Consider the following 27,427-nt stretch of genomic DNA (forward strand, 5'->3'; position numbering starts at 1 on the left):
TGGAGACTGTTACACTGACCTCCCTGTCCTGGAACAAAACCAAAGGGGACTCGAACAACCCAACAGTTCTCTTTCCATTATCTGCTTGGGCAGCTCCATGAGACCTCCCTAATGGGATCCAGCTTGCATGTTTTGGCAGCGAAATCCAAAAGCTTCACTTGCTCTCCTTTCTTCACCGAGCTATTTGTAGAATCCAATTTTCTCGCTCCACTCACTAGCACTGTTTCTCCCACCCTACTTCCTTTCCCACTCACAAAAGAGATGACTACTTGGTGGGGTTTATTGATTTTATAAGAGAGGAAAAATCTATTGATATGTGCACAGGTATGACCACCATTAGTCTGAGGTTGATGGCTCGACCTTAGACCCTCATTTTGTCCTCCTTGCTGTTTTTTTTAGGGTGGGGGGGCAACTTGAGTACTATCATTATTTTATTTTGACATTTGACTTTCTTGCCACAGAGACCAGAGTGTCTGCGATTGTACACGCCACCTTTCATCCTGGCCCCAACGAAAGACAAGCAAACAGAGTTGGGTGAGACTTTTGGAGAGGCGTCTCAGAAGTATAACGTCCTTTTTGTGGGCTACTGCCTGTCACATGATCAAAGATGGCTGTTGGCCACCTGCACTGACCTGTACGGAGAGCTGCTGGAAACCTGTATCATCAGCATAGACGTACCCAACAGGTGAACTACAACTTTACCAGTATTCAGTAGCATAGTGGGACATATAGGTGGCGCATTAACTGCCATATAGGTGTCATATCTAAATATTACTACCTTAGACAAATGAAAGACCTGACACCTTTGTAACACTTTTATTTTAATCTCCATAATGTACCTCCTAAATTTACACATTTTGCTAATTTCTAATCAGGTTTAAAATATGTATTCACAATTGAAGGACATTTAAAATATATTTAAAGCCTTTGTGTTTAGAGGTTTTATATAATTTTCTGTTTTTGTCATCTCAGAGCAAGAAGGAAAAAGGGATCTGCCAGGAAGCTGGGCCTACAAAAGCTTTGGGAGTGGTGCCTGGGTTTGGTTCAGATGACATCATTACCATGGAGAGTGGTGATTGGCCGACTTGGACGAATAGGTCATGGAGAGTTGCGAGGTAATGCCAATGTAATGCTTTTAGACCTTTAGCCTTGACGATATTCACAATACAGTTGGAATTGAGTTGTTATGCTACATAAATGTTAATATTGATAAAAAAATTAAAAAAATTCTCAAGGAAATTCCTTTAGGTGGCACATTTCAAGCTAACTGCTCAATCAGCATCCTGGACCGAAGCAAATTAGTCTTATAATGCATAGTCACAAGATTTGTTAACACTGCAGTGCAAACATGGACATTTTTCCCCCATGGGAGTAAATTTATGGTTTTCTTTTCCTCTTTAAGACTGGAGTATTTTACTGAGCAGAAGGAATCTGCAGTCAGTGTCTCGAAGGCTAAAGGAGAACTGTAGGCTGTGTGGGATCTCAGCAGCTGACACTCCCAGCATCCTAAGCGCCTGCCTAGTTGCCATGGAACCCCAGGGCTCATTTGTCATCATGCCAGGTAGAATCACACTTCCTGTTTCTCTCCGTATGGTGCGCATGTTGTCGTCCTCATTTTTATGGCTAGTTTGTTGTGTTAGCAGTAATTAGTGTGCATAGGTAGTTCGGTTTTGCTTCATTTGTGGCACAAAAGGGACTTTTTTTTCTTCAAACTCTCTAAACAAGTTTCAAGAACATTTAAATGCATATTAGATCGGAATAGAATTAAATACTTGAACAATGAAAACGGCAGACTTCAGCTTTAAAATATAGGCCCAGATTGCTGTAGTCATGCGTCTCTTTTCTGTGGATGTGAATGATAGCATCAGTGTGTCATAACCCATGTGTCTGCTGTCCCTGTCTGATATACGCTTCTGTCCTGTATGTGTCTCGATCTCATAAAACACTTTTCTACATTCCTATTGATTCCTGTGCTGGTGTGATGATACTGAAGATCGATGGCTTTATTTGACAAAAGCTTTTTATTCTGTCATAGTATCAAGATATATTGCATCTGATGGATTTTGCCCATCACTCACATAGCTTTGAGCTACAGGTTTTTTTTTAAAATACTAGGATACCTATGCAAGGAAAAATCTTTCTTGTTCGTATTGAATTAAACTTATTCAAAGTGAATTTCAATTTTAGACAAACCTGATTCACTGATGGAAATAACCGCTAAGAATATTACTTCCATCCATGAATCCTGGTTTCTCTTGAGTTCATTTTCAGTCTGTCATTTTTAGTCTTTTTTTGTCTCTTTTCTTTGTCCAGACTCTGTGTCAACAGGCTCGGTGTTTGGCCGAAGTACAACTCTGAACATGCAGACGTCCCAGCTGAGCACCCCGCAGGACACGTCTTGCACACACATCCTGGTGTTCCCCACCTCTGCCTTTGTGCAAGTCAACAGCTCCAACTACCCTCACGAAAACATTGACCTTGCCTTCAACGGCGGCAATGGTGAGGAACAATACTTTTTTTCCTACACTCTATTTTACTTGGTAGCCTGTTTTTCTGCCCCACTTGGAGATGTTCCAATATGAAACCATTGTACCAGATTTAATGTCATGTTTATACAAATCCTTATCTCTAGATGGATCGGATCCAATCGGTGGCATCTTTGACCTCCTGGAGCAGGAAGGTAACGACCTGGTTGATCCTGACATCATAAACATCCTCCCTGCCTCACCCACAACGTCACCAGTTCACTCACCTGGATCCCAGTACCCCCATGGAGGAGATGGGAGCAAGGTAACTGAGAGACAAGTCCATTTACCACAAATAAGGAACAAATAATCGGAATATTCTCTTGCAAGACCTTGTAAAGGTTAATGACATGAACTTTGAATTGAAGACACAATGGATAAGATTAATTGATAGAATAAAAGATTACTTTTATCAGCTTTTTAAGGTTTTAAGTGATTAACTGAGTAACTGACATCTTCGTGTCTTTTCATCTTTTTTCAGGGTCAAAGTACAGACCGTATGGAGTCTCACGAAGAAGCTCCCAATATCCTCCAGCAGCCATTAGCTCTGGGCTATTTTGTGTCCACAGCTAAAGCAGGTCCACTGCCTGACTGGTTCTGGTCTGCATGTCCTCAGGCACAGAACCAGTGTCCCCTTTTCTTAAAGGTAACTGCTCTACTCATAATACAGAAATGCTTCTCTTGAGAATTTGTACAATTTGTAATGCAATATTTGTATAAATCACATTTCCCTTGCAAATCCTGATTCATCCCCCCAAAATTACTGCATACAAGTGCAAAACAATCATTTTTATCTGGCATTAGACTCTATGCAGAGTGATTTGCCCTAAATATTTTGTCCAGAATGTCATTTTCTTGTTGACTTCAGAAAGCAGAGTATTGCCTCCTTGTGATACTGCATCCATCTACCTGTCATGCTTGGTCCAGGTCACATGAACTTCTGTTTTCCCCTCATGCAGCATTTATAGAGAATCCTACAATGAGGGATTTTTAATAATTCAGTACTCAGGAATTGGGCCAGACTGCTGTTGGTGTGTATAAGAAAAACAAAGAAAGAAAATATATTATATATATTTTATATAGAAAGCTGATATATGTAAACGTATATAGAGAGAGGAAATTGAACTCACAAAATGTGTTGACATGATTTAAGCCAAAGCATTTGATTTGATAAGCAGCTGTTAGTGTATTGCTGACTTGTTGACTTGTACATAATTAAAAAGTCTGGAGCAAACTGTTCCCTAATTAAGGAAATTGTAAACAGTGGTATGAATGTCTCGTGTTTACTTGTTCATGGGCTTGTCAATTTAATTCATAACAGGCCCTGACAATGAGAGCTTTGTAATTCAGCTTTGTAGCTTGTTTTGGGTGGGCGTGGATTAATAGATGTTTTCGGCTGAACATTTCTTCTTGCCTCTCTCCTTCCCTACTCCAGGCCTCTCTACACCTCCATGTGTCTTCAGTGCAATCGGATGAACTTTTGCACAGCAAACACTCTCACCCGCTGGACTCCAATCAGACCTCTGATGTTCTCAGGTAACGCTCCTCTAAGCGTTTGAAAAGCTATCTTCTAGTGTATACAATACAATTTAATGATAGCTAATATTGAATATGCCAAAATGTTTCTCTTTCGCAGATTTGTGTTGGAGCAGTACAACGCCCTTTCCTGGCTGACCTGTGACCCTGCGACCCAGGACCGCCGCTCTTGCCTGCCCATCCATTTTGTGGTGCTCAATCAAATGTACAACTTCATCATGACCATGTTGTAACACTTACAGAGCAGAACTGAGAACAGGACCTTATCAGGGAATGAAAAAAGAAGAGTGAAGAAAATGTGGATCTAAAAACAACCCAACGGATAACTATAGTGCTGGACTTTATATGTACGTGAGTTACAACGAAGATGATCTGGGTAGGCAGTCACTACACCTGAGACCCAGCACTGTGGAGGAGAATCAGGCATCTGGTGTTTATAACACTCACTCGAAGAGAAGGAGAGAATACGACAGAGGACGAACGTAGGCCTTGAATGAGTTTTCCGCAATGTGGAGGCCAAAGAAAGAAGACGAAAGTGCTTACTGGTGGTGTTCTACATCCCTGGTTCCACGCTACTTCGGCAGTTGCGCTCGGATCCTCGGTTATCATGGATTCGGCCAGTTCTATAATCAACATATATGGAAGAGGAATCTGTATAGAATCTGATGGAAAGGGACTTTGATGCTCTATGAAATGAGAGAATGAATTCTTGGTTTTAAGACCTCTAATTCCTTGTTTCTTTTGGATGGGATTATATCCAAATGAAATGCCTGCATCTGTCTTATTTATTGTAAGTTTTTAAATGTATAATTTGTCTGATTTCTTAACCTCTTTTATATATAAAAGTTCTAGAAGGTTTGTATTGCCTTCCTGCTTTAAAGCAATTGGTCAAAAATATATGTAATCGTCTTAATTACAAAAACAAACCAACAAAAACCCACTAAAAAGATGAATAAAATAAAGTTGCGGTAGGTTGCTTTTAGAGTATTATTTTTTGTAAGGGAGACAGATTATTTGTATTGTCACGATGTACAGAGGAGACCAGATAGGGGGTTTCTGTCCACGCCTTTGCGTGTGGACACAATTACAGCTAAGCTTTAGCTGCACGGGACTTGTACAGCAATGAAGTTCACTGTGTTTAAAAATAAAGAGGTACATTGTCGTATATTGTATTTTATACCACACATTTAGACACAAAAACGAAAAACTGCAATATATAAATAATTATATATGAATGCCGCACCAGACTTGGGTGGCACTGCTTCTGTTTTAGGAATAAAAAGTCAACTTCATGTTTTTTCCTGTGCTTGTGTTTTTTGGGGGGAGGGACTGTGATGTAAAATCTGATTGTAGTGACGGAGACTTACAGCTTTGATGAAGATAACAAAGACCTATATGAAGCTTCAAGCTTCATTCACATTACCCTGCCCTCCCTGATTGGCTCTCCTGTTTGCACCATTTGAGAGTGAAAATTGACACTTTTAGACCAAAATCACAAAAATGGGCTTTACAATCTGATCTGGGTACTTGTTGAAAATGCAGTGTTTGTGCACAGAGAAAGGTCTATTTCCTGTATCTTACTCTGTTCAGAATAAACTGTATGCTGATATTCAAAGACCCTGGGATTTCTCTTACCTCCCACACCAGTTCTACATGCTTTAAATGGAAGTGTGATGAACAGCATGTGAAGAGCTATAGGGTCAGAGCACATCGACATTTAGTTTACACTTCATGGGATGTTTTCACAGTTTACTCTTATGAAAATAGTATATTGTTTTCACTATAGTATCTGAGAAGCATACTAGTTTGCTATTTGCAAACTACCACTTCAGAATCAGATGTGTTTTAAAGGTACCTTTCATGACAGATCCCATATTTCGCTTTATGCCTAATGGAAAATATAATTGCATTGATCTAACCATTCTTTTGTAGACTGCACCGGTTTACTATGGTATTTACACGTTTAAATTAAAGTTACCATGACAACTGAAGTTAAATCAGAACACAAATACCACATTTAGACTACATTGACTGAGCTAAAACTATTGTTAAATTTTAATAATAAAAGGTTAAAATATATATTCTATAATTTAATAATTATTAATTAATTCTTAAACCTGGAATACAATGGGAATCATTTCAATGGGGAAAATAGTTACCGAAGAAATTGACCTTGCGTCTTACAGCTACAATTTAACGGTTAAACAAGTCTGCGCTGTACTCTCATGGTTGTGTCTCAAACCCTTTTGGGTTATTTACATAGACTGCATTTTTGGGCATCACAGGCATTCGGTTATTTTTCCCCTTAATGTACCATACCTCTTGCACTGTTACCATATTTTAACTATGAACACGCCTATGATGTCCAAACAATGGTGTCTGTGTAGGCGGCTCACTAGGCTTTGAGACACAGTCAGAGTTCAGTTCAGCATGCACATTGCAGAGAAGATGAGCGCTTGTGCTAAAGTCATTCACCATTCTACATTTTAGCTTGCTGTCTGGAAACAGTCTGATGGGCACATATCGTTTTAATACAGAATAAGTGAATTATATGAAGCATATAAATATTAATCTTGTAATTATAGTGTTTCAATTAGTTAAATCTTGATGAATGGATCGCTTGTTAAACGGGATAGCGCTAGCAGCTAGCCTGTTAGCTTACCGGTAAATTGTGCTACGTTGACCGACGACGCTCAACTTCCCGTTGGCGTGAGAATCACGACGGACCGCGGTCTCATTGGCCTCACCGGGGCTTGTGTTTCAGTTGTAGCCTTCGGCTGTGGTAAACTCCAGGTAAGACGGTCCCACCGCTGTCACACGGTCCTTTGTAATGCAAAATATACTTGTATTGGATTCTGTTAAAGTAACATTTGAGCCGAAGAGTTTGATACATTCAGTTTGTACTTTCTGTTTATCTGAGGACACAGGACTCTCCACAGTGAGTGTTTTAAATATAAATGTAAACATTTTTAGAGCAACACGTTAAAACTGAAATATAAATTCTTAAATACACCTAAACGCCAAGTAAACTCACTCTTATACAATGGCACTTATTAATGTAGCCTCCTATAGTATTTAAAGACGACTACTATATACTTCAAGGAATATCATGGTATTACCATGGTACATGTCCAGAATATTGCATGTGCAAGAACATGGTAATAACCCAGTACTTTTGCCAGTGTGGGCTTGTACTGTAATTATTATTTTTTTTTTTTTACACTTGATAAAAAATATACCATTGTCATTTATTATTATGATTTTGCAGTAATAGCAATACTGATATTAATTATTAACTAATATTGTGGGGTTACTGCTAACTTTTTTTGTTTAAATTTAAACATTTACTTTCTGTTTCGTTTTTCTTCACAGCAGAATGGCAGACAGTGCCAGTCTTCAGTTTGTGAGCCCATATGCATTCGAGGCAATGCAGAAGGTAGATGTAGCCAGACTAGCAGCTTTAAGTGACCCAGAGCTGCGGCTCTTGCTGCCCTGTCTGGTGAGGATGGCTCTCTGTGCCCCTGCGGATCAGAGCAACACCTGGGCACAGGACAAGAAACTCATCTTACGACTGTTGTCAGGGGTGGAGGCGGTGAACTCCATCGTCGCATTGCTGTCTGTGGATTTTCATGCTCTGGAGCAGGACGCTAGAAAAGAGCAGCAGCTTAGGTGGGTTCCGATTAAATTTATTCCAGGTGGCCATTCAGTATCATTGGCATAATATATCTGATAAGCCAGTCTCGCTCAGAAGTGCTCTGAGAAACTGAGAGGGGTGTTATGGACAGAATTCTGCTTAGATATCTGATGATATATATGGCCAAATTTTCTCTGTACAGGCATAAAGCTGGAGGCTCTAATGGTGAGAGCATCCTGGTCTCTCAGCTGCAGCATGGGTTGACTCTGGAGTTTGAGCACAGCGATCCTCTCAGGAGACTCAGACTGGCTCTCAGTGAGCTGTTGGCAATAATGAACAAGGTTTAGTGTCCTTACATTTACTCCTGAATAATGATCTGTCCTTCACATTCTTATGCAATTTAAATATGAATTGTGTTATTTTTTTTCAATGATAAAATTCTTTATCTTAGACATTGTAAGCCATTGAGATCGGACTTGATGTTTGGTGTCAATAGTTGTGCAGAATTAAAGATTGTAATTTCTAAAACATGGATATATATAAGGTATTTATAATCGTACAAAATATTTATGTTTAACTTTCTATTCATCAAAAAATACTGAAAAAAACCCTCACCGTTTCCACAAAAAATAATAAGCAGCACAACTGTTTTATACATTGATAATAATAAGAAATGGTTCTTGAGCACCAAATCAGCATATTAAAATGATCTTTGAAGGATCGTGCGACTGAAAATGATGCTGAAAATTTCAGCTTTGCCATCACAGGAATAAATTACATTTTAAAATGTTAAAACAGAAAACTGTTATTTCAAATTATTTCACAATGTTACTCTTTTCACTGTATTTTTGTTCAAATATATGTAGCCTTGGTGAACGTAAAAGGATTCTTGTCAAAACATTAAAATACAGCCTCCAAATAATATATGTAATATGATTAGTTAGTTCACAACGCTGCCAAACAAAACAAAAACATTTATAAACGGCTAAATAAATAAGAAATGTTTTCCTTAATATTTCATAAATATGCCATGCATCTTTGTTAATTTATTCTATCACACATCAAAATAGTGTTACAAAATATTTTCCTATCTTCAAAAGGTGACTGACTCTAATGGAGAGTTTTTCCTCAAGTCCTCTGAGTTGTTTGAGAGTCCAGTGTACCTAGAGGAAGTGGCCGATGTTCTCTGCATCCTACAAGCAGGTGAAGAGTGTAACATTTTTAGTGTGAAGACTAAAACTTTTATTTGTCAAGTTTCAACAATCATCTCTAGATCAGTAAATATTTCCTTCAGCATGTCAGAAATGAAGACCAAACTAAAATTATACTTCAGCTGTGCCGGCAATTTGTCTTTATCTGATGTTTTGTCCTTTATTTACCATTTTTAAATATAAAACTATAAATCTTTCTTAAACAAGGAAAATTACTTTTTGATTTTAAGTTGATATGCTCCCAACAGAGCTGCCTTCTTTGTTGCCCATCATTGAGGTGGCCGAAGCCCTGCTTCACGTGAGGAATGGGGAGTGGTTCTTGTGCCTACTGGTGGCAAACGTCCCAGACAGCTTCAATGAAGGTATGTCCATCAACTGCTGAAATATTGTTTGACTTAAAAACAATTTAGATAGGTAACTTAATACATTAGCTTTCCTATCCTTCAAAGACAACATACAAAATCTATGTTTATTATTGGGGTGTAACGGTTGTCAGTAAAATAAACGAACCGTACCGTTCTCCACCCTCGGTTCAGCAAGCACTTGCACCGTGGTTCATCTTTAATCTGACGACGCATTTATAATATGGTTTGTTGACTAGAACAACGTGTAAAACAGAGATCGAGGTCGGCTAATGTATGTTTCTGTCGATGGATATACTTCCCAGTACGTTACGTACTGGGAAGCGTTATCCAAAAAAAAAAAAAACGTGGACAAAACAGTGATTCTTTGTAATCTGTGTTCAATGGGAGAGTTGTATGCTCTAATATGTGAACGTAAACAGTAGAGAAAGACAACGCATGTGTATTAGTATCGGTGTACTGGATCTTTGCATTAGTCTTAAAGTGACAGCAGCCTAATATTCCAATATAATATTCAATAATCAAACAAACAAGGAAATCACTCACTGCTCTTGACTGATTATCTTTTGTAACTTTAATAATAATTCATCTTTATTTAATTTATACAGTGAAGATTTTATTCAATTCAAATTTTTCAATTCAAATGTATTTGTATAGCGCTTTTAACTATACACATTGTCTCAAAGCAGCTTTACAGAAAGTGCATTTCGGAAATGTACATAGAAAAATACAGTTAGTTAATCAAGTATTAATTTATGGCATAACATATCGCCGGCTTTGAGTCGTCTCTTCACAGGCGTCGAGTCGTCTCTTCACAGGCGTTGGGGCATCTGAAGTCTCCGTGAGAGGCTGGATACAAACTGGAGCTGACGAACGCTATTTACCATGACAGCAGAAAGGCAGATGGGAAATAATTAGCATAGCTGATGTTCATAATGTTAATGCATTCGAACTGATTCAGCAGTAGTATTAAAGGTTAAGCATTAAGTGAATGCTTGGTTAAAGAGATGCGTCTTTAATCTAGTTTTAAACTGGGACAGCGAGTCTGAGTCTCGAACAATATCAGGAAGGCTATTCCAGAGTTTAGGAGCTAAATGTGAGAACGCCCTCCCTCCTTTAGTGGACTTAGATATCCCTAGGAATGACCAGAAGCCTCGAATTTAGTGATCTTAAAGAGCGCGAGGGATTGTATGGGGATAGAAGGTCTGTTAAATACAAAGGCGCTAAACCATTTAGGGCTTTATAGGTCAGTAGGAATACTTTGTAATTGATACGTAACTTAATAGGTAACCAGTGTAGAGAGGATAAAATAGGTGTTATATGATCATATTTTCTTGATCTAGTAAGAACTCTAGCGGCTGCATTTTGCACTAACTGTAGCTTGTTGATTGAGGATGCAGGACAACCAGCTAATAAAGCATTACAGTAATCTAGTCTCGAGGTCATGAATGCATGAACTAACTTTTCTGCATCAGAAACAGATAGCATGTTACGTAGCTTAGCAATGTTTCTAAGGTGGAAAATGGCTGTTGTTGTAATATATGAAATATGATTTTCGAAAGTCAAGTTGCGGTCTAGTATAACACCCAGGTCTTTTACTGTAGTGGATAAAGTAACAGGACATCCTTCTAAATTAAAGTTGTATTGTAAGGGATTTTGTGGGTAGTTTTTTGGACCAATAAGTAGTACCTCCATTTTATCTGAATTTAATAGCAGGAAATTACACGTCATCCAGCATTTTATATCATTTAGACACTCTGTCAATTTAGATAAGTTAGTGTTTTCATCTGGTCGTGATGAGATATATAATTGAGTGTCATCAGCATAACAGTGGAAATTAATTCCATGTTTTCTTATGATATTACCAAGTGGCAGCATGTATATTGAGAATAGCAGAGGGCCTAACACTGATCCTTGCGGCACTCCATAGTCTACTGACGTTATCTTTGATTTTTCCCCATTTAAACAGACAAAATGATAACGGTCTGATAAGTACGATCTAAACCAGCTTAATGCCTGTCCCTGAACACCAGTGTAGTTTTGTAGTCGATCCAAGAGTATTTTATGATCGATAGTGTCGAACGCAGCGCTTAGATCGAGTAGAACTAGTATTGAGATACAGCCTTGGTCAGAAGCTAAAAGTAAATCATGTGTAATTTTAACTAGCGCAGTTTCTGTGCTATGATGCGGTCTGAATCCCGACTGGAATTTTTCATAGATATCATTTTCTTGCAGGAAAGAGCACAATTGAGCGGACACAACTTTTTCTAGTATTTTAGACATAAATGGAAGATTTGAGATGGGTCTGTAATTTGCTAAGTTATTTGGATCTAATTGCGGTTTCTTAATGAGAGGTTTTATTACTGCCAGCTTGAATATTTTTGGAACATGACCTAAAGATAAAGACGAGTTAATAATATTAAGAAGAGGCTCTTCGACTACAGGTAACACTTCTTTCAGTAGTTTAGTGGGTATTGGATCTAATAAACATGTTGTTGGTTTAGATGCAATGATAAGTTTATTTAGCTCTTCCTGTCCTATAGTTGTAAAGCGGTGTAGTTGTTCTAGAGGGGCCATAATTGAGGTTGAATCATAAGACATCATAGAGGATTGTATATTTACAATTGTGTTTCGGATGCTTTCTATTTTCTCATTGAAGTAATTCATAAAATCATTACTACTATATTGTAACGGAATATTTTGCTCTGGTGATGTTTGTTTATTATTTAGTCTAGCCACGGTGTTGAATAAAAGCCTTGGATTATTTTGGTTATTTTCTATTAGTTTGCGGAGATGCTCAGCCCTGGCTGCTTTTAGAGCCTTTTTATAACGTGACATACTGTCTTTCCACGCGATTCTAAAGACCTCTAAATTAGTTACGAATAAAGTTACGAGTTTCTCTCTTGATTGCATGCGTAGCACTGTTGTACCATGGTGCTTTAGTTTTCTCTCTAACCTTTTTTAATCTAATTGGTGCAACAATATCTAGTGTACTAGAGAACATGGTGCTCAAACTGCTAGTCATTTCCTCTAGTTCATCTGTTTGTTTGTTCATCTATTATATGCAATGTTATTTTACATTTGATTACTTTTAATATCTGTCCATGAAAACTACTGTTAGATACTTAAATAACCGGAAAAGCACTGTTTATTTTATATGCATCTTTGCTCTATTGTATTTATTTGTGACCGAACCTTGCCGAAACTGGTGCTAAAACCGTGATTAAAAAAACGAATCGTGAATAATTTGAACAGTTCCACCCAGTTTATTAGATGTATTTATTAATTTAAACAGTGATGCACCGATCACGATTTTTCATGCCCGATTCCGATTTTTGAGCAGGGAATTGGCAGATTCGTTTGCCAATTTTTTTTATTTATTTTTTTGTTTAATAAAATTTATTTGTTGTTTATTTGCAAACTGGCCTTAAGCAGAAAATATCTGTCGCCATTTGAAATTAGAGACAACAACTGCATTTTAATCATAATCCAAACAAAGATGTAGCATGAACAGTTGTTTTGAATTAGATTGCATCATTTAAAGCAAAAACACAATGGTCTGACTTCATATTTGTGAAATTATTGCACATTAGACTCCTGCACAAAACAAATACAGCAGATGGATTGAATGAAAATTCACTCCCTGACTGTAGGTGGTGCTTATGGAACAGCAGCGGTTTCTTTCGGTACCACTGTATACATATCAGCACTGCGCTTATAAATAATACTTTATACAGAGGTAATAGAAAAAGAAAATGCAATCAAAACTTTCCTGATACATTCATATAAACCCCTCACCCCCAATTCAAAATTTAGATTTTTCTTCTTATTAGCATCGCGAACAGTGAGCTTGTTGTGCCTGGTACAATATTTGCTCTGCTGACGCATCTGTGTTTTCTTCTTTGCCTCCGTTTTTGCCGTGTCCTGTCTCTGGCCTGTTTTAATGTCCTGTTTACAGACTTTGTTATATTTCCACGCAAATTACATTTTGGGAAATGATTGCAATGCAGTTTGTGTGCAAGTCCAGAATAGAGATTGGCCAAAATAAAACCAAAAAAACGATAGTGTGTTTGGAGCAAAAACGTCCGGTTCCGGTCGACCGGTGTTTCTCTATAATTAATAGAGGTTCCTGGCCTTACTGTGTAAAAATTAATCAGTCATCTTCATTCAGAAATACTCCACATTATGAAAGTTTATTGAATAGAGTGCTGCTGGGATGCGCCCTGGTTCCCTCGAGATTTTCCTGTGTGGTGGGGTTTTCAATTTATGAGTAAAATAAAGCCTGTGGTAAACATAAGTTGAAGATACTTTGACATTTTGTTCCACAAAATAATTTGCACACACCCATACTGAAAACATGCATAAGCAGTTATGTTAATTTCATTCTTGAAAACATGCATTTTGGGGTGTGAGTGTGTGTAGCTTACGTTGTAGAACAAAACACTAGAGTATCGTGAAGTTATGTTTAACGCAGGCTTTATTTTACACATAAATTGAAAAAATCTTAAAGGAACCAACGGTGAATTAATCTTCAGGGTTCTGACGTCATCCCTGCATTACTCTATTCCGAATTGTCTTAAATCATGGAGTTCAAGTTTTTTTGGATCAGGGATATGTACGATTTTCTTTTTACCATATCAAAATATAACAATATGTTTTATTTTCCTCCATTGACTATAAAACCACACGTGACTCAGTTTTACTTTACATTTTATCTGCATTATGTGGCTATTGCACGATCATCCGAGAGGTGCTAAATTTCCATTTTGATGAGTTTGGCTGCTGATTATGTGCAGTTTGGGCTTGGGTGTGTTTGTGCACCTCTTTATGTGTATGTGGGTTTTCCTCAGAGAAACTCGAAGTGGAAATAATAATATCTCTGAGTCTCTGGTATCCTTTCATCACTCCCAGGTCCTTGTTGAGTCAATAGCTTATTTATGCGAGGCCTCATTCAGAGCCAGTTTGAAACATTTCATATTATGAATGGCCAATTCTCAAGGCTCATTACCTAGACAGGATCTTTCATTGGGAGAATATTCCGCTCAAGACTGAATCATTAAGGGAAAGAGCTTGTCTATAGAGATACACTGTAATCAGATGCAGCATGAATTGTGACGGACTCGGCTACGTTTTCTCTCAATCAGATGTTTTTTTCATAAGAGACTATTGAAACTAATATCATTCCGGCACTCAGTCATAAAAGGTTCTCTGTAATTCTAATCATTCTGCGCGGCGAGCTGTCATCTGTGGTTAAAATCACAGAAGAAAAGGGAAACAGATATTTTAATTCAAGGTGAGAGCTTAATACAAAGCCAAATAAAGAAGAGCTTATTTAAAGATATTTGTGGAAAATGTGTTAAAAATAATCATGCCATTTGCCCAAGCCATAACGGTAGCACTTTGTTTTACAGTTTCGCATGAACATACTATGTACTTATTGTAGTAATGTAACTAACTAGGTAATAACCCTCAACCTTAACTTATCCCATGTAGTTACCTTACACTACTCATTACATTGAAAGTGCACGTACTGATATTATGATATTTCATGATATTTCATGACTCTTGCAACTAGATGGCCTATTTGGAGCAAATGAGCTGTTCCTCTGGGTCCTAAAGTCATTTCTCTTCACTATGAATTCAGATACACATGTAGACATGATAATATATATATTTTTTATTTTTATGTGTACTGAAGCATTCCTTCCATTCCATTTATTCCTAAGGGGGTCAAATTGACCCGTGAGGGAAGGATTAGTTACTTTTTTAAAATTCAACCACAAAACTCCTCGAGTCCATTCAATTTTTTGTGTGTTTTTGTGGTTCAAGTGCGACAAAAGTCCTAGGGTCTTGGACCCCTCTGATGAAAACTTAATTTCATTTTTTTTTTTTAAATGAGTTTCGGGTCAAAATTACCCGAGGGAAGGATAAGTTAAATGTTTTTGAAAAAAGCACCAAGGCTACAATTGTTTGATCAAAAATACAGTATGACTGTAATATTGTGAGAAATTTAATGTAACTGTTTTCTGTTTTAATATATTTTAAGGTATATATTTTAAGTTTATTTCTATGTTGGCGAAACTGAATTTTCAGCAGCCATTACTCCAATCTTCCCTCCATCCACTCCATCACATGATCCCTCAGAAATCATTTTAATATGCTGATTTGCTGCTCAAGAAACATTTCTGTTTATTATCAATGTTGTTTTTTTAATAGAATGTTCAAAAGAACAGCATTTTTTTTTTAAATAGAAATCTTTTGTAACATTATAAATGTCTTTACCATTTAATGTCTTTACCATTTACCATGTCTTTAACATTATAAATGTCATATTTGATCAGTTTAATTTGTCCTTGCAAAAAAGATTTATTAAAAAAAGTATTACATTTAAAAAAAATCAATCTACTGGCTAAAACCTTTGAACCTTTGTACAGTATGTTGTAATGTGTGTAATGAAAATAAAACAATACAAGTATCATTTATGTGGTTCATAGGCTGTTAAAAATGTATAAAAGCAGCACATTTAATCAAAATTCCTTGTGTTTCTTTCATGCCTCTAGTGTGCAGGGGCTTGATAAAGAACGGAGAACGGCAGGATGAGGAAAGCGTGGGTGGCCGACGTAGGACAGAAGCTCTCCGGCAGCTGTGTCAGATGAACCCATCTCAGGCTCTGAACATCAGGGCCATGGTGGTGAGTTTCCAGCACTTGACCACCTGTCATGCTCTGTAATTGGCTGCGGTTAAATAATAATAATAGTGATCAGAACAATGTGTCATATTGATGTCAAAACCATGGTCTTTCCGCAGGTGGAGGAGTGTCATCTTCCAGGTCTCGGTGTTGCTCTAACACTGGACTATAAGCCAGACTCGGCAGATGAGGCGGTCAGTCCTCTGGTGTCTTATGTCAGCGGCCTACTTCTGGGCACCAATGGAAAAGTGCGCACCTGGTTCAGTATGTTCATTCGCAACGGTCAGCAGGTAAGGAACAAAAGTTGTACTAAAGCGTTTGATGAATACCTGCTTTTTAAGCACATGAAATCAAGTATGTGTCTCACTGTCTTTCTTCAGAGGAAAAGAGAGAGCAGCTCAGTACTGTGGCAGATGCGGAGGCAGCTGCTGTTGGAGCTGGTGGCCATCTTACCCCGCTCTCGCAGCACCCATGTTCCTAATGACAGTGAAATGGACTCCGAGAGCAGCTCGGGGTACTCTGGCCTGCGAGAGGAGCATGTGGTGAAGGCCAGTGCGCTGCTGCGGCTCTATTGCGCACTAATGGGGATCGCTGGTCTTAGGTATGCCACAGTTGACACAATCAGATCTTTACAGTGGTGCAGTAGCTCTTAACCACAGATAACTTAGGCACTTTTGCTGATAAACTTAATGGTAACACTTTATTTTGATGGTCCCTTTTTGAATTTTCTGTTGACTATAAGTAACTTTGCAACTACATGTCAACTAACTCTCATTAGAGTATTAGTGGACTGTCTGCGTAATATCTGCAAACACGTTATTGTGATGCTCCTCCAACAGACACTATACTGACTATAAGTAACTTTGCAACTACATGTCAACTTATTCTAACCCTAACCCTACCAGTCTACTACCGAATGTGTTAAAGGGACCATCAAAATAACTTAATTTTCCACAATAAGAAATTCCTGGCTCCGTTCCATGATGAGGTTGCAAGTTACAGAAATGATTTACTCCACCTGTTTGTTTGATAGTATCAGTTCCTGTTGACAGCGAAAACCTCTTTGAAGTGTCGCAAAGTTTTAAAGATGATTTCAAATGTGTTTTCTCTCCACAGGCCCACAGATGAAGAGGCGGAGCAGCTGTTGCAGTTGATGACCAGCCGTCCACCAGCCACACCTGCAGGAGTGCGCTTTGTCTCCCTGTCCTTCTGCAAACTACTGGCGTTCCCCACCCTCGTCAGGTACATCCTTGCTCTACCCAATCAAATTAATCATAAATTATGATTTAATGATTAAAGGGTCATATCGTAAATTAATAAAAAAATTCTCCATGAGGCCCACTTGTATTATGCCAAAAATGATAAAAGTTTCACACAATTTTAATCTTTGATGTCAGAAATCCAAGGATTTTAGTTTGAATCATTTTAGCTGCTGATCATTTTGGAAACACTTCTGAAACACTGTTACAACTTTTCAAAAATTTGGAGTCAGTAAAGATTTTTTTTTAACAGAAATTAATACTTTTATTTGCAAGGATGATAATAATATTTTTATAATAAAATTGATAATAATAATAAATGTTTCCTGCTCATGATTTCTGAATGATCATGTGACACTGAAGACTGGAGTAATGATGCTGAAAATTTAGCTTTGACATCACTGGCAAATATGTTTTATTTTAAAAAACATATATTTAATCAAAAAACCGTTCTTTTAAATTGTAATAACATTTCACTATATTACTGTTTTTACTGTATTTTTTGATCAAATAAATGTAGCCTTGGTGAGCATAAGAGACATTTTTCAAAAACCTTAAAAAATCTTGCCAATCCCAAACTTTTGAATGGTAGTGTATGTCAAAAGATCAAGGAAACCCCTTTAAATGTGTAACATTAGCAAGTACTTTAAATCTTTGATGTTTTACTGAAAACACTTAATGTTCCGTCACTCAGTTATGTTCTGTGTAAAGCAGTTTGTTTCTGTTCAGTTAAATTTATATCCAATAGTTCAATACAGTTTAGTTTAATTTACTCAAAATCCAGAGTAAAACCCAGGTGCGTCATAATTGCTGTTGTGTCTTCTCTCTGCAGTACTCCAGAACAAGAGCAGCTGATGGTAATGTGGCTCAGCTGGATGATAAAAGAGGAGGAGTATTTCGAGAGGTATGACAGGCCTGAATGGACAAGCCCTTCAAACCCATAATAACCAATAAATGCATTTTACAACATTCTAAGTATGCCAGTTATTTTATGATCAGCAAGAAGGAAATCTTCTGAAAAAATAATAAATTACAGGAAACAGAATTTTTATGCCTGCATCAAACGTATGTTTATCCTTATCCTAATCTAATTGGTTTCATTTCGAAGAGAACAAGTATTTGGAACTTTGATTTATTTTTTCATTTTTTGCGTCCTGCAATTATTAGTTCTCTGAGGTCTGCCTGATGCATTCAAACCCACTTCTGTTCTAAGAGCATGTTTTATGCGTAAAATTAACTTTAAGAGAAAAAAAATAATCTTTGTGCGTACACAAACATTTGTGGTAAAATGTGCTCAAATGTGCTTTCTATCTATTAGACAATTTTACTCCTATAAAAGGAGGGGGGGAGAAGAGCATGAATGATAAAATGAAAACAGATGGGGTTATGCAGAGGTTAGGCAGTGACAGCCTTTTTCAATTTAATAACTAATAAGCAGCTGATGGGTTATAAGTCATCTCTCTGCAGCTTGCGCTCCTCCTGACCCACTGTGATTGGAGCGCTTATCCATATTATAAATTTAGAGATAAATGTCCATGGGTGCACGGCAGTGTGTGTTTGTGGTTAGTGTTATCATGGATGTTAAGCCCACTGTAACCCTGGGGGTTGGTATGTGTGTATTCATATCTTCTGTATAATAAGATGGACTCTTTAATCGATTTCCCCCATTGTCCTCCTCCTCCTCCTCTTCTCGTCCCCCTATTTTGCTTTTCCATCTCCCTCTTCTCCTCCCTACTCTTATTCTTTCCAGTGCCGCCGGTGTCTCTGCCTCTTTTGGAGAGATGCTATTACTGGTTGCCATGTATTTCCATAGCAACCAGCTCAGTGCCATCATCGAGCTGGTTTGCTCCACCCTTGGGATGAAGGTGAGTTTAAGTCATCAGCAGCACCAGAGCAGCCTATTAACCGAATAAGAACATCACTTTAGCACCATTCTGGTGGGTTTCGTTTTCAAAATGACATTTGAGTTATAATTATTAAGATTGGATCCCTGTCATTTCATGCATTTTACTAAGTGTCTTTTTAATGCATGTGGATGCTACGGAAGTTCTTGTGCTCACCAAGGCTGCATTTATTTAATTGAAAATACAGTAAAAACAGCAATATTGTGAAATATTATTACAACTGTTTTCTATTTTAATATATTTTTTAAATGTTACTTATTTCTGTGATGGCAACACTGAATTTTCAGCATCATTACCCAGTTTTTAGTCTCTTGATCCTTCAGAAACTATAATATGCTGATTTCTGCTCAAGAAACATTTATTATCATCAATGTTGCAAACAGTTGTGCTGCTTAATATTTTTGTGGAAACCGTAATATTTGTTTTTTTTTGTATTCTTTGATGAAAAGAGTGGACAAAAGAAAAGCATTTATTTGAAATATAAATCTTTTGTACCATTATAAATGTCTTTACTGGCGCCTTTAAACTATTGAATGCATCCTTCCTGGATAAAAGTATTTATTTGAAAAAACAACTTTTACTGACCCCAAACTTTTAGAAATTCCATAATTAATGTGCACAAAGTAGTGCAATGACAATTTTCCTTTTGATTAAAGCAATGAATAGTTCAAATACATTCCTTAATCACAGATGTTTCTATCCCTGTGGGTTTAATTTCACAGAGAACCTCAAAGATAGCCAATCAAACATTAGCTAATATGTGCTGTAATTTTTGCCAGTGAAATCACTAAGTACATCTGCGCAACATATTTCAAACAAGTTGGACAAAAGTTAGTTAGTTGGACAAAACCATTTAATACTAGTGCCTACAGCAGTAGGTCAGGTTTATCCATCAGTGGAACACTCTAGAGGTATTAGGTTTTTTTTTTATATAAAAACTAGTCCAATTTAGAACATAACAAAGGGTGTACTTAGTGCGGTTTACTTTTGGGCTTAAATGCCAACATTGGTTAAAATCCAGAATTAGTCCTCTAGCTGTAAACATCCATTATACTTAGCTTGTACTGTAAAAGTCTCTGAAGGAAGTGAATTAATTGGTGAATTTATTGATTGTTAGTGTCTGAGAACAGGCACATCCGAGAGAAGGCTAAAGCGTGCCTGTGTGATATGTATTTGCCTTTAGCCGAGTCGTGCTTTATTAATGAGCCATGGAGGGTTTGTTTAGCCAGAGTCACTTTCGGCATTAAAAACCTTCATATTTTGTTGAAATTGTTTTTGAAACTTGCAGTTTAAGTTTAAAAGGGTTGGGAAAAATATTTGGCTAACTTAAACTCCTTATCCTTCCACAGATCGCCATCAAACCCAGCTCACTGAGCAAAATGAAGACCATTTTCACTCAGGAAATCTTCACAGAACAGGTACTTCTTTCCTTGTAGGGGATTGATGGTGTTTTAATGCAAAACAGTCTCTTTTAATAAGAACAATGTTTTTGCAAAAGATAATGAATTGTGTATGTCTCTGAGTTTGCACAATCTATTTGACTTATTGCAAGAACTGTGTAGTCACCAGAGCAAACATCTTAATTACTAACAACTTGTCATAATATTACTTTCACTATTATAGATATCTTGTCCTAGCAGATAACTTTGAGAATTGCGTGCTTGCCATCTGTCGAACACAGTGAAAACAAAGCACTTTTTGTCGTTATGGAGAAGGCATCTGCTGAATATTTTAAATGTAAATGTAGAAACTGATATTAAGTGGATGTTTGTGTTGTGGCAGGTGGTTACAGCACATGCAGTGAGAGTGGCAGTTACTAATAACCTCAGTGCCAACATCACAGGATTCCTCCCCATCCACTGCATATACCAGCTCCTGAGGAGCAGAGCCTTCACCAAACACAAAGTGTCCATAAAGGTGAACCTGATGATCTCACATACTGTTCTGACTGTGCTGTTTCTCTTCTGTTGGAATTCTGCCCTGTTGTGTTGAGGAGTTTTCTTTTTGTCACCTGCTACCTATTTTTGTTGTTGCACTTTTGTATTGGATGGATTCCATAGTATTTTCTTGCATTCTCTCTTTTTTTTCTGTTTGTTTTTTTGTTCTATCATTGCTATTCTTTTATGTTAAGTTTGCTCTAATGACTTTAAAGTAATTAAATTAATACATCATTGTTAATATATTAAAATAATCTAAGTTTAATGTAATGTTTAATGTTCTTCAGTCATCTTTTTTAACTTTTTACTGAAGAGCCTGCAGTTCTTGACACTTCAAGAATAATAAAATAAATCAGTTTATGAATTTAATATATCTATAGACCTTATGCGCCAGAGAAACAAGACCATCTTTAGAATTTTGTGTTTGAACTTCTGTTTTTGCAGTAGCTCTTTGTATTTCTTTGGCATCGCTGTCAAAGAGTAATTAGCTTGTGGAGTGGATTTACTTATTGTAGAGTTAACGAAAGTTATCATGAGCATTGAAGGGGATGTGATAACCAGGAAGACCGGGAAGATTTAAAAACGAGTGGTTCATTCATACATGCTGTGGAAACACAAACTGAAGACAGAACACAACGATTGCAGGGCTAAAAAGGGGCGGGGCTACATAATAGCTATACTCCCAGTGTCTTTTAATAAAATAAAGCTATTAAGAACCACTTTTATATTATGTAGTTAACATCTGTGCTATATTATTTGGTCTCTGTTTTCTATGTAGTTATATTCTGTTTAGTATTTTGTTTTGTTTTGTTTTCTGTTCCCATCTACTTTGTTTTAATTTTTTCAACTTTCTATTTTACTTTTTGTACTTTGTACTGTTCTTTTTTATTATTTTCTATTCTATTCTGTTCCATTCAGTTCTATTATTTTGTTTTGTTGCATCCTATGTTCTGTTTTTTTCTGGGGATTTTTTTCTTGTCCTGTTTTGTTAAAAAAAAGCCCACACTGTGCTAACTACACTACATTACTCTGTTGACTCTGTTCAGTGCTAGTATTGACTTGAATCCATTGGGTTCTATTATATGTTTGACTGGCTGGCTCCTCTCCTGACTCATGGAAAGACACTCCATTGATTTAATTAAGGATGTGATTTTTGAATGTGGTAGTGCATCGCCCGGCAGATCAGAATGTTTCCTCACAATTACATTGTCAGGCTTAAAGACTGGAATCTGCCTCCTCTAGAGTCAGTAAGCCATGTTATAGCTATTGATCTGCTCAGCTGGAAAGATGATTTAATCACCCGAGTGCCAGAGGTAGATGATTGGATAATTCGCTTATTCTGAATGACTTTCTTTCTTTCTTTCTTTCTTTCTTTCTTTCTTTCTTTCTTTCTTTCTTTCTTTCTTTCTTTCTTTCTTTCTTTCTTTCTTTCTTTCTTTCTTTCTTTCTTTCTTTCTTTCTTTCTTTCTTTCTCAGGACTGGATCTTCAGACAGCTGTGTGAGACGACCACTCCACTCCACACTCAGCTGCTTCCATTAATTGATGTTTACATTAACTCCATCCTGACCCCTGCTTCCAAGACCAATCCTGAGGCCACTAACCAGCCAATCACAGAGCAGGAGATACTTAATGTTTTCCAGGCAGGGGTGAGTGGAGCTAAATCATCTTTTTACTCGCATTGATTGCAAAATCATCTAAAACAGCAAAAAAATAACTGTGATAAATGACCACCCTGCAGTAACAAATATCAGGTTTGTTGAAATATTAATATTATTGAAGGTTATTTTTAGATAAACGGCTTCTGGATATTGCAATATGTACTAACGATTTACAGAAGCATAAATTATATAATATCAAAAAGCATTTTAAAACATTTGGGTTTAACAGTATTAAAGCCCTCAGTCTGTGGTAAAGTATATGTCAGTGATACTTCCTTGAATAAAGACAATTCATATTCGGTTATATTGTCTATTAAACTGCACTGACACTATCAGAAGAGAAAAGAATTAAAAACTAAATTTAGCAGGTAAAGACACTTTGCTATATATTGACACTGTTATTGAACTGATTTTGAACTGAATTGAGCTGAATGATGACACTATTGTCTTTTGTAGAGCTGCTTATATCTGAAATTGACTTGTTTCATTATTAAATTTTCAACATTAACACTTATTTTCCTGTTTATTAATGTGAAGCTGCTTTGAAACAATCTGTTGTATAAATTGCTTAAAATGCTATAAATAAATGTGACTTGACTTGACTTGATTATACACTATACATCTCCAATTCTGTCCAATACAGATCCATATGTTCCTGTAACTTCTCTTGCTTTTAACCTCTGTTTGACCTCTCTCCATGTCCCACTCAAATCTCTCTCTCCCTCTTCCCCTCTTCCCCTCCCCCTCCCCTTCTCCCTATCTCTCTCTCTCTCTCTCTCTCTATCTCTCTCTCTCTCTCTCTCTCTCTCTCTCTCTCTCTCTCTCTCTCTCTCAGGGAGATGGAGGGAAAGTTCGTTCTCAGTACACCATCACCACCCAGTTGCTCATTCTCTATTACATCCTGTCGTATGAGGAAGCTCTGCTCGCTAATACAAAGACATTGGGTCAGTATATTATTACACACCTGACATATTTAAAAATGTCACTTTCTATGTTGAATACATTTTTTTGATGAATTCATTTTAGATCAAATTGTTTATATTGATTTGTATTGAAGTTCAATTTGATCAATCACGACGTAAGTGTATATCAACATTTAATTGATAATCGAATTTTATTTCCCTGTATAAAATGTCTTTATATTAAAATTTGGTCGTTTCAATTAATCCGTTCAACCCGCATTCCAACTTCATCCTGAGTTTTGCATATTTGGTTCTTTTGTTTTTGGACATCTTTTCTGTTTTGTTGTCTCCTTACAGCCCCCTCCTTTGTTTAATTTTAAACAATTTGATTATTAAATGAACAACAAGACTTAATCATTTTATCTACAGTTAATCTGGTGCATTCACTCTTATGTAAGTTCCTGTCTTGCCACCCAGAGTGCTATTATAATATTAGGATGTGAGCAATACAGCTTAGCTTCCCGCTCCCTCCTCTGCATGTTAAATTGCTTCAAACTCACACCAATCACCTGCAGTTTGACTTTGCTTTGGAAGCCTCTCATGGGTTATTAGAGCGGTTACTCTTCACTGTTTATGCACACAGCTCTTCCCAGAGTGCTGTGCTTATTTAATCTCTCTCTCTCCCTCTCTTCTCCTCTATCATCCTGGAGTAATGATGCCCTTTGGCTGTGCTAATGAACTGGAATACAATGAAAAATCACCTGTACATGAGCTGCACCACAGAGGCCTATTTTTAACAAACAGCCTGATAACCGTGCGTTCTCTCCTCCCAGCACTTATGCAGAGGAAACCAAAATCCTACTCTCCTGCCCTCATGGACCAGATTCCCATTAAACACCTCATCCGCCAGGCCCAAGGACTGCAGCAGGAGCTGGGAGGTAAAGGACACCAGTTTAACCTCCAATGTGCTTATATTCAGCCAACTGGTTTGTTCACCAGGGCTAATAATGCTGCATGTTTCGATGCATCTCTAGACACATGACATTAATTTGATACTTGAAATGTTTCTCTCAGTATATTTTTATTTTTATGTGCATTGATTTCCAGGCTGTATTCATACAAACAGAGAAACGTTCCAGTGGTGTTATTCTAAATAAAATGAATATAAGATAAAGTTGATATATATTATAAAAAAAAGTTTATGTTATATAAGACTATTTTATTTTATTATTTTATTTTATTTCCATCGTCAGGCCTGCACTCTGCTCTTCTGCGTCTACTGGCCACAAACTACCCTCACCTGTGCATGGTGGAAGACTGGATCAGTGAAGAGGAAGTGACTGGTACTCTGCCCTTACTGAGGAAGATGCTACTGACATCATCATCCTGCAAATACTCACAGACACAGCTACGAGAGGGTACGAGCAACTCCCACGAATGTGTAAATCTCCTTACTCTTAGGACAGAGATTTCATTAAAGATTTTCTGGCATTTACTGATTTTTCAAATATGATGCATGAAAATCTCAAAAACGCCAGTTTTGGTTTAATCAAAACAAGGAACTGGAGTGGCATATGTCCATACAATTTTTTTGTAAAATGAAAACAATCACGGATAAAAATAGAAACGTTGCTCAGGTGGATTCGGCAAACTATTTAGCACTTCTCTGCTGTATGATGTATTTCAAGCAAATGTCACTCTACTGTAAACCAGACCACTGAACTCTACATTGAGACTCATAAGGCCCTTTGGCACTAGAAGAGATCACAAGTGCTTATTATGGCCTATGATATGAATAGTTTGTTGTTGTAGTCTAACCTTTCATGTGCATGACTCAGTTTCGCACCTGTGGATTAATGAGCCTGAAGGTGTTTGTGTATTTATACATCGCTGCTCTGACAGGCCTGTTTCTCCACAGGGCGCTTGTATTCACAGACAGTGACAGGCTTGTGCTATTGCTATATTTAATGATATGGAAATAAAACAAACGATATATTGACTTCTAAAGCCTCTAAATGTTAAATTTTTGTCTTTGAATTAATTATAATCCAATATTAATATAAGCAATTATTTGTGATTACTTTTATTTATAAATCAGCATGTCATGTAAATCAATTCAATTTTAAAATGAATGTTTTTTTTTTTCTTCTTAGCTTTCCAGAATGTCCTCTCTGGTGGGCCCAGGCTGCTGCGTATCCTGGAGCACCTGACGCTGCTCTCTGCGGGAGATCTGATCCCATACGCAGAGGCTCTGACTGCCAGCATGGGGCTGCTCTTAGAGGACGGGGTATCTCGCAGAATCCTACAGACTGTTAACAAACTCTGGATGGTACTTAATACAGTCATGCCACGCAAGTGAGACTTCCTCTCTGTTTTAAATGCTGTAGTAAAATGGAAGGATATCTTCAGCACTTGTACTAAGTCTTTATCTTCTTTTACTTTGTCAGGCTGTGGGTGATGACAGTAAATGCTCTGCAGCCCTCAGTAAAGCTCCTGCGGCAGCAGAGATATACTCAGAATGATCTGATGGTGGATCCTCTCATTGTCCTCCGCAGCGACCTCAGAGTCTTCAGGTATTTTCTGCTTAGAAATTTTCTAATTTGTGCCAATTGTTATGCTGCTAATATAATTTGTAAAAAAAAAGAAAATATAAAATCGATTTTTTTTTTATTTTATTTTTTTTATTCGATTAAGTTTGAAGTAGGTACGATTTTTGAAAGAATTTAATTGTTTACCAAGGCTGCATTATTTGATCAAAAATACAGTAAAAGCAGTAATATGAAATATTGTTGCAATTTAAAATATTGTTTTCTAAAAAAAAATGCTGTTTTCTATTTTTATATATTTTAAATATATAATTTATTCTTGTGATTGCATCATTACTCCAGTATTCAGTGTCACATGATCCTTCAGAAATCATTCTTATATTCTGCTTAATAAACATGTATTATTATTATCAATGTTGACAGTTGTGCTGCTTTTTTTTTTCAAATGTTTGTGAATATTATTATATTATATGCCTTTTGTTTCGTCTGAAGGTGTCCTCCACTAATGGACATTACTCTTCACATGCTGAACGGCTACCTGCTGGCATCTAAAGCCTACCTGAACGCCCACCTGAAGGAGACGGCTGAATTTGAGCGACAGGCTCAGACCGTATCAAACCTTGGGCTCGGTGGCCAGCCTGACACACCTGAGGTCACCAGAGAGGAGCTAATGAATGCTCTGCTGGCTGCTCAGGTAGACACACACACACACACACACACACACACAGACACACACACACACACACACACACACACACACACACACACACACACACACACACACACACTCTAATCACACACATCTCTAATACTCTGAATCATGAGTTTTGTACATTAGGCATATGCGTGTTGTTTTTGTCCACCTTCAGGACAGTGCAGCAGTACAGATCTTGCTGGAGGTGTGTTTGCCGTCCCCTCAGGAGGAGCTGCAGCTGGGAGGAGGTGGAGGAGCAGACAGTCTGTTGAGGAGCGTTCAGTCTGCTCCAGGTATTCCCGTGCGGAAGCAGGTGTGCGACGCAGTTTTTGGGCGGGGGTCCCAGCGGGAATGCGAGGCAGAGGGCGGACTGCTCAGTGACCTGAGGGAGGTGCAGTGCCTCATCTGCTGCCTGCTGCACCAAATGTTCATCGCAGACCCCAACATTGCCAAACTAGTACACTTCCAGGTAACTAAATCTCTTTACAGAACAGTGATCACCGTTATGATGATATACATACGTTGTAATGGTCAAACCTCATGAAAGTCTTAAAACACACAACACACAAT

The 27,427-nt window shown here is 37.4% G+C and overlaps 2 protein-coding genes across 3 annotated transcripts in view; both read left to right on the plus strand.

Moving 5' to 3' along the window:
- Positions 1 to 5,353, plus strand: part of med13a (mediator complex subunit 13a) — a 97,348-nt gene extending 91,995 nt beyond the window's left edge. The window contains exons 23-30 of the mRNA XM_077242563.1: positions 462 to 685; positions 973 to 1,115; positions 1,403 to 1,561; positions 2,314 to 2,499; positions 2,633 to 2,790; positions 3,007 to 3,171; positions 3,961 to 4,061; positions 4,162 to 5,353. Coding sequence (XP_077098678.1) covers positions 462 to 685; positions 973 to 1,115; positions 1,403 to 1,561; positions 2,314 to 2,499; positions 2,633 to 2,790; positions 3,007 to 3,171; positions 3,961 to 4,061; positions 4,162 to 4,294 — 1,269 coding nt within the window. The 3' untranslated portion in view covers positions 4,295 to 5,353. The remainder of the gene's footprint in view (positions 1 to 461; positions 686 to 972; positions 1,116 to 1,402; positions 1,562 to 2,313; positions 2,500 to 2,632; positions 2,791 to 3,006; positions 3,172 to 3,960; positions 4,062 to 4,161) is intronic.
- A 1,110-nt stretch (positions 5,354 to 6,463) lies between these two features.
- ints2 (integrator complex subunit 2) overlaps positions 6,464 to 27,427 on the plus strand; it is a 290,424-nt gene continuing 269,460 nt past the window's right edge. The window contains exons 1-21 of one of the 2 annotated variants that reach the window (XM_077242581.1): positions 6,464 to 6,854; positions 7,434 to 7,730; positions 7,898 to 8,036; positions 8,796 to 8,898; positions 9,155 to 9,268; positions 15,829 to 15,959; positions 16,076 to 16,246; positions 16,337 to 16,557; positions 17,073 to 17,198; positions 18,048 to 18,119; positions 18,966 to 19,080; positions 20,469 to 20,537; positions 20,902 to 21,036; positions 22,533 to 22,703; positions 23,551 to 23,659; positions 24,451 to 24,555; positions 24,871 to 25,035; positions 25,771 to 25,972; positions 26,065 to 26,190; positions 26,656 to 26,857; positions 27,033 to 27,326. In XM_077242581.1, the coding sequence (XP_077098696.1) occupies positions 7,438 to 7,730; positions 7,898 to 8,036; positions 8,796 to 8,898; positions 9,155 to 9,268; positions 15,829 to 15,959; positions 16,076 to 16,246; positions 16,337 to 16,557; positions 17,073 to 17,198; positions 18,048 to 18,119; positions 18,966 to 19,080; positions 20,469 to 20,537; positions 20,902 to 21,036; positions 22,533 to 22,703; positions 23,551 to 23,659; positions 24,451 to 24,555; positions 24,871 to 25,035; positions 25,771 to 25,972; positions 26,065 to 26,190; positions 26,656 to 26,857; positions 27,033 to 27,326 (3,063 nt within the window). In that variant the 5' untranslated portion in view covers positions 6,464 to 6,854; positions 7,434 to 7,437. The remainder of the gene's footprint in view (positions 6,855 to 7,433; positions 7,731 to 7,897; positions 8,037 to 8,795; positions 8,899 to 9,154; positions 9,269 to 15,828; positions 15,960 to 16,075; positions 16,247 to 16,336; positions 16,558 to 17,072; positions 17,199 to 18,047; positions 18,120 to 18,965; positions 19,081 to 20,468; positions 20,538 to 20,901; positions 21,037 to 22,532; positions 22,704 to 23,550; positions 23,660 to 24,450; positions 24,556 to 24,870; positions 25,036 to 25,770; positions 25,973 to 26,064; positions 26,191 to 26,655; positions 26,858 to 27,032; positions 27,327 to 27,427) is intronic. The other variant, XR_013207087.1, reaches the window with a different exon arrangement.

This window comes from Siphateles boraxobius, unplaced genomic scaffold (genome assembly GCF_051911475.1).
Source record: "Siphateles boraxobius isolate OS27281-9 unplaced genomic scaffold, OSU_SipBor_1 25, whole genome shotgun sequence".
Lineage (NCBI taxonomy): Eukaryota > Metazoa > Chordata > Actinopteri > Cypriniformes > Leuciscidae > Siphateles > Siphateles boraxobius.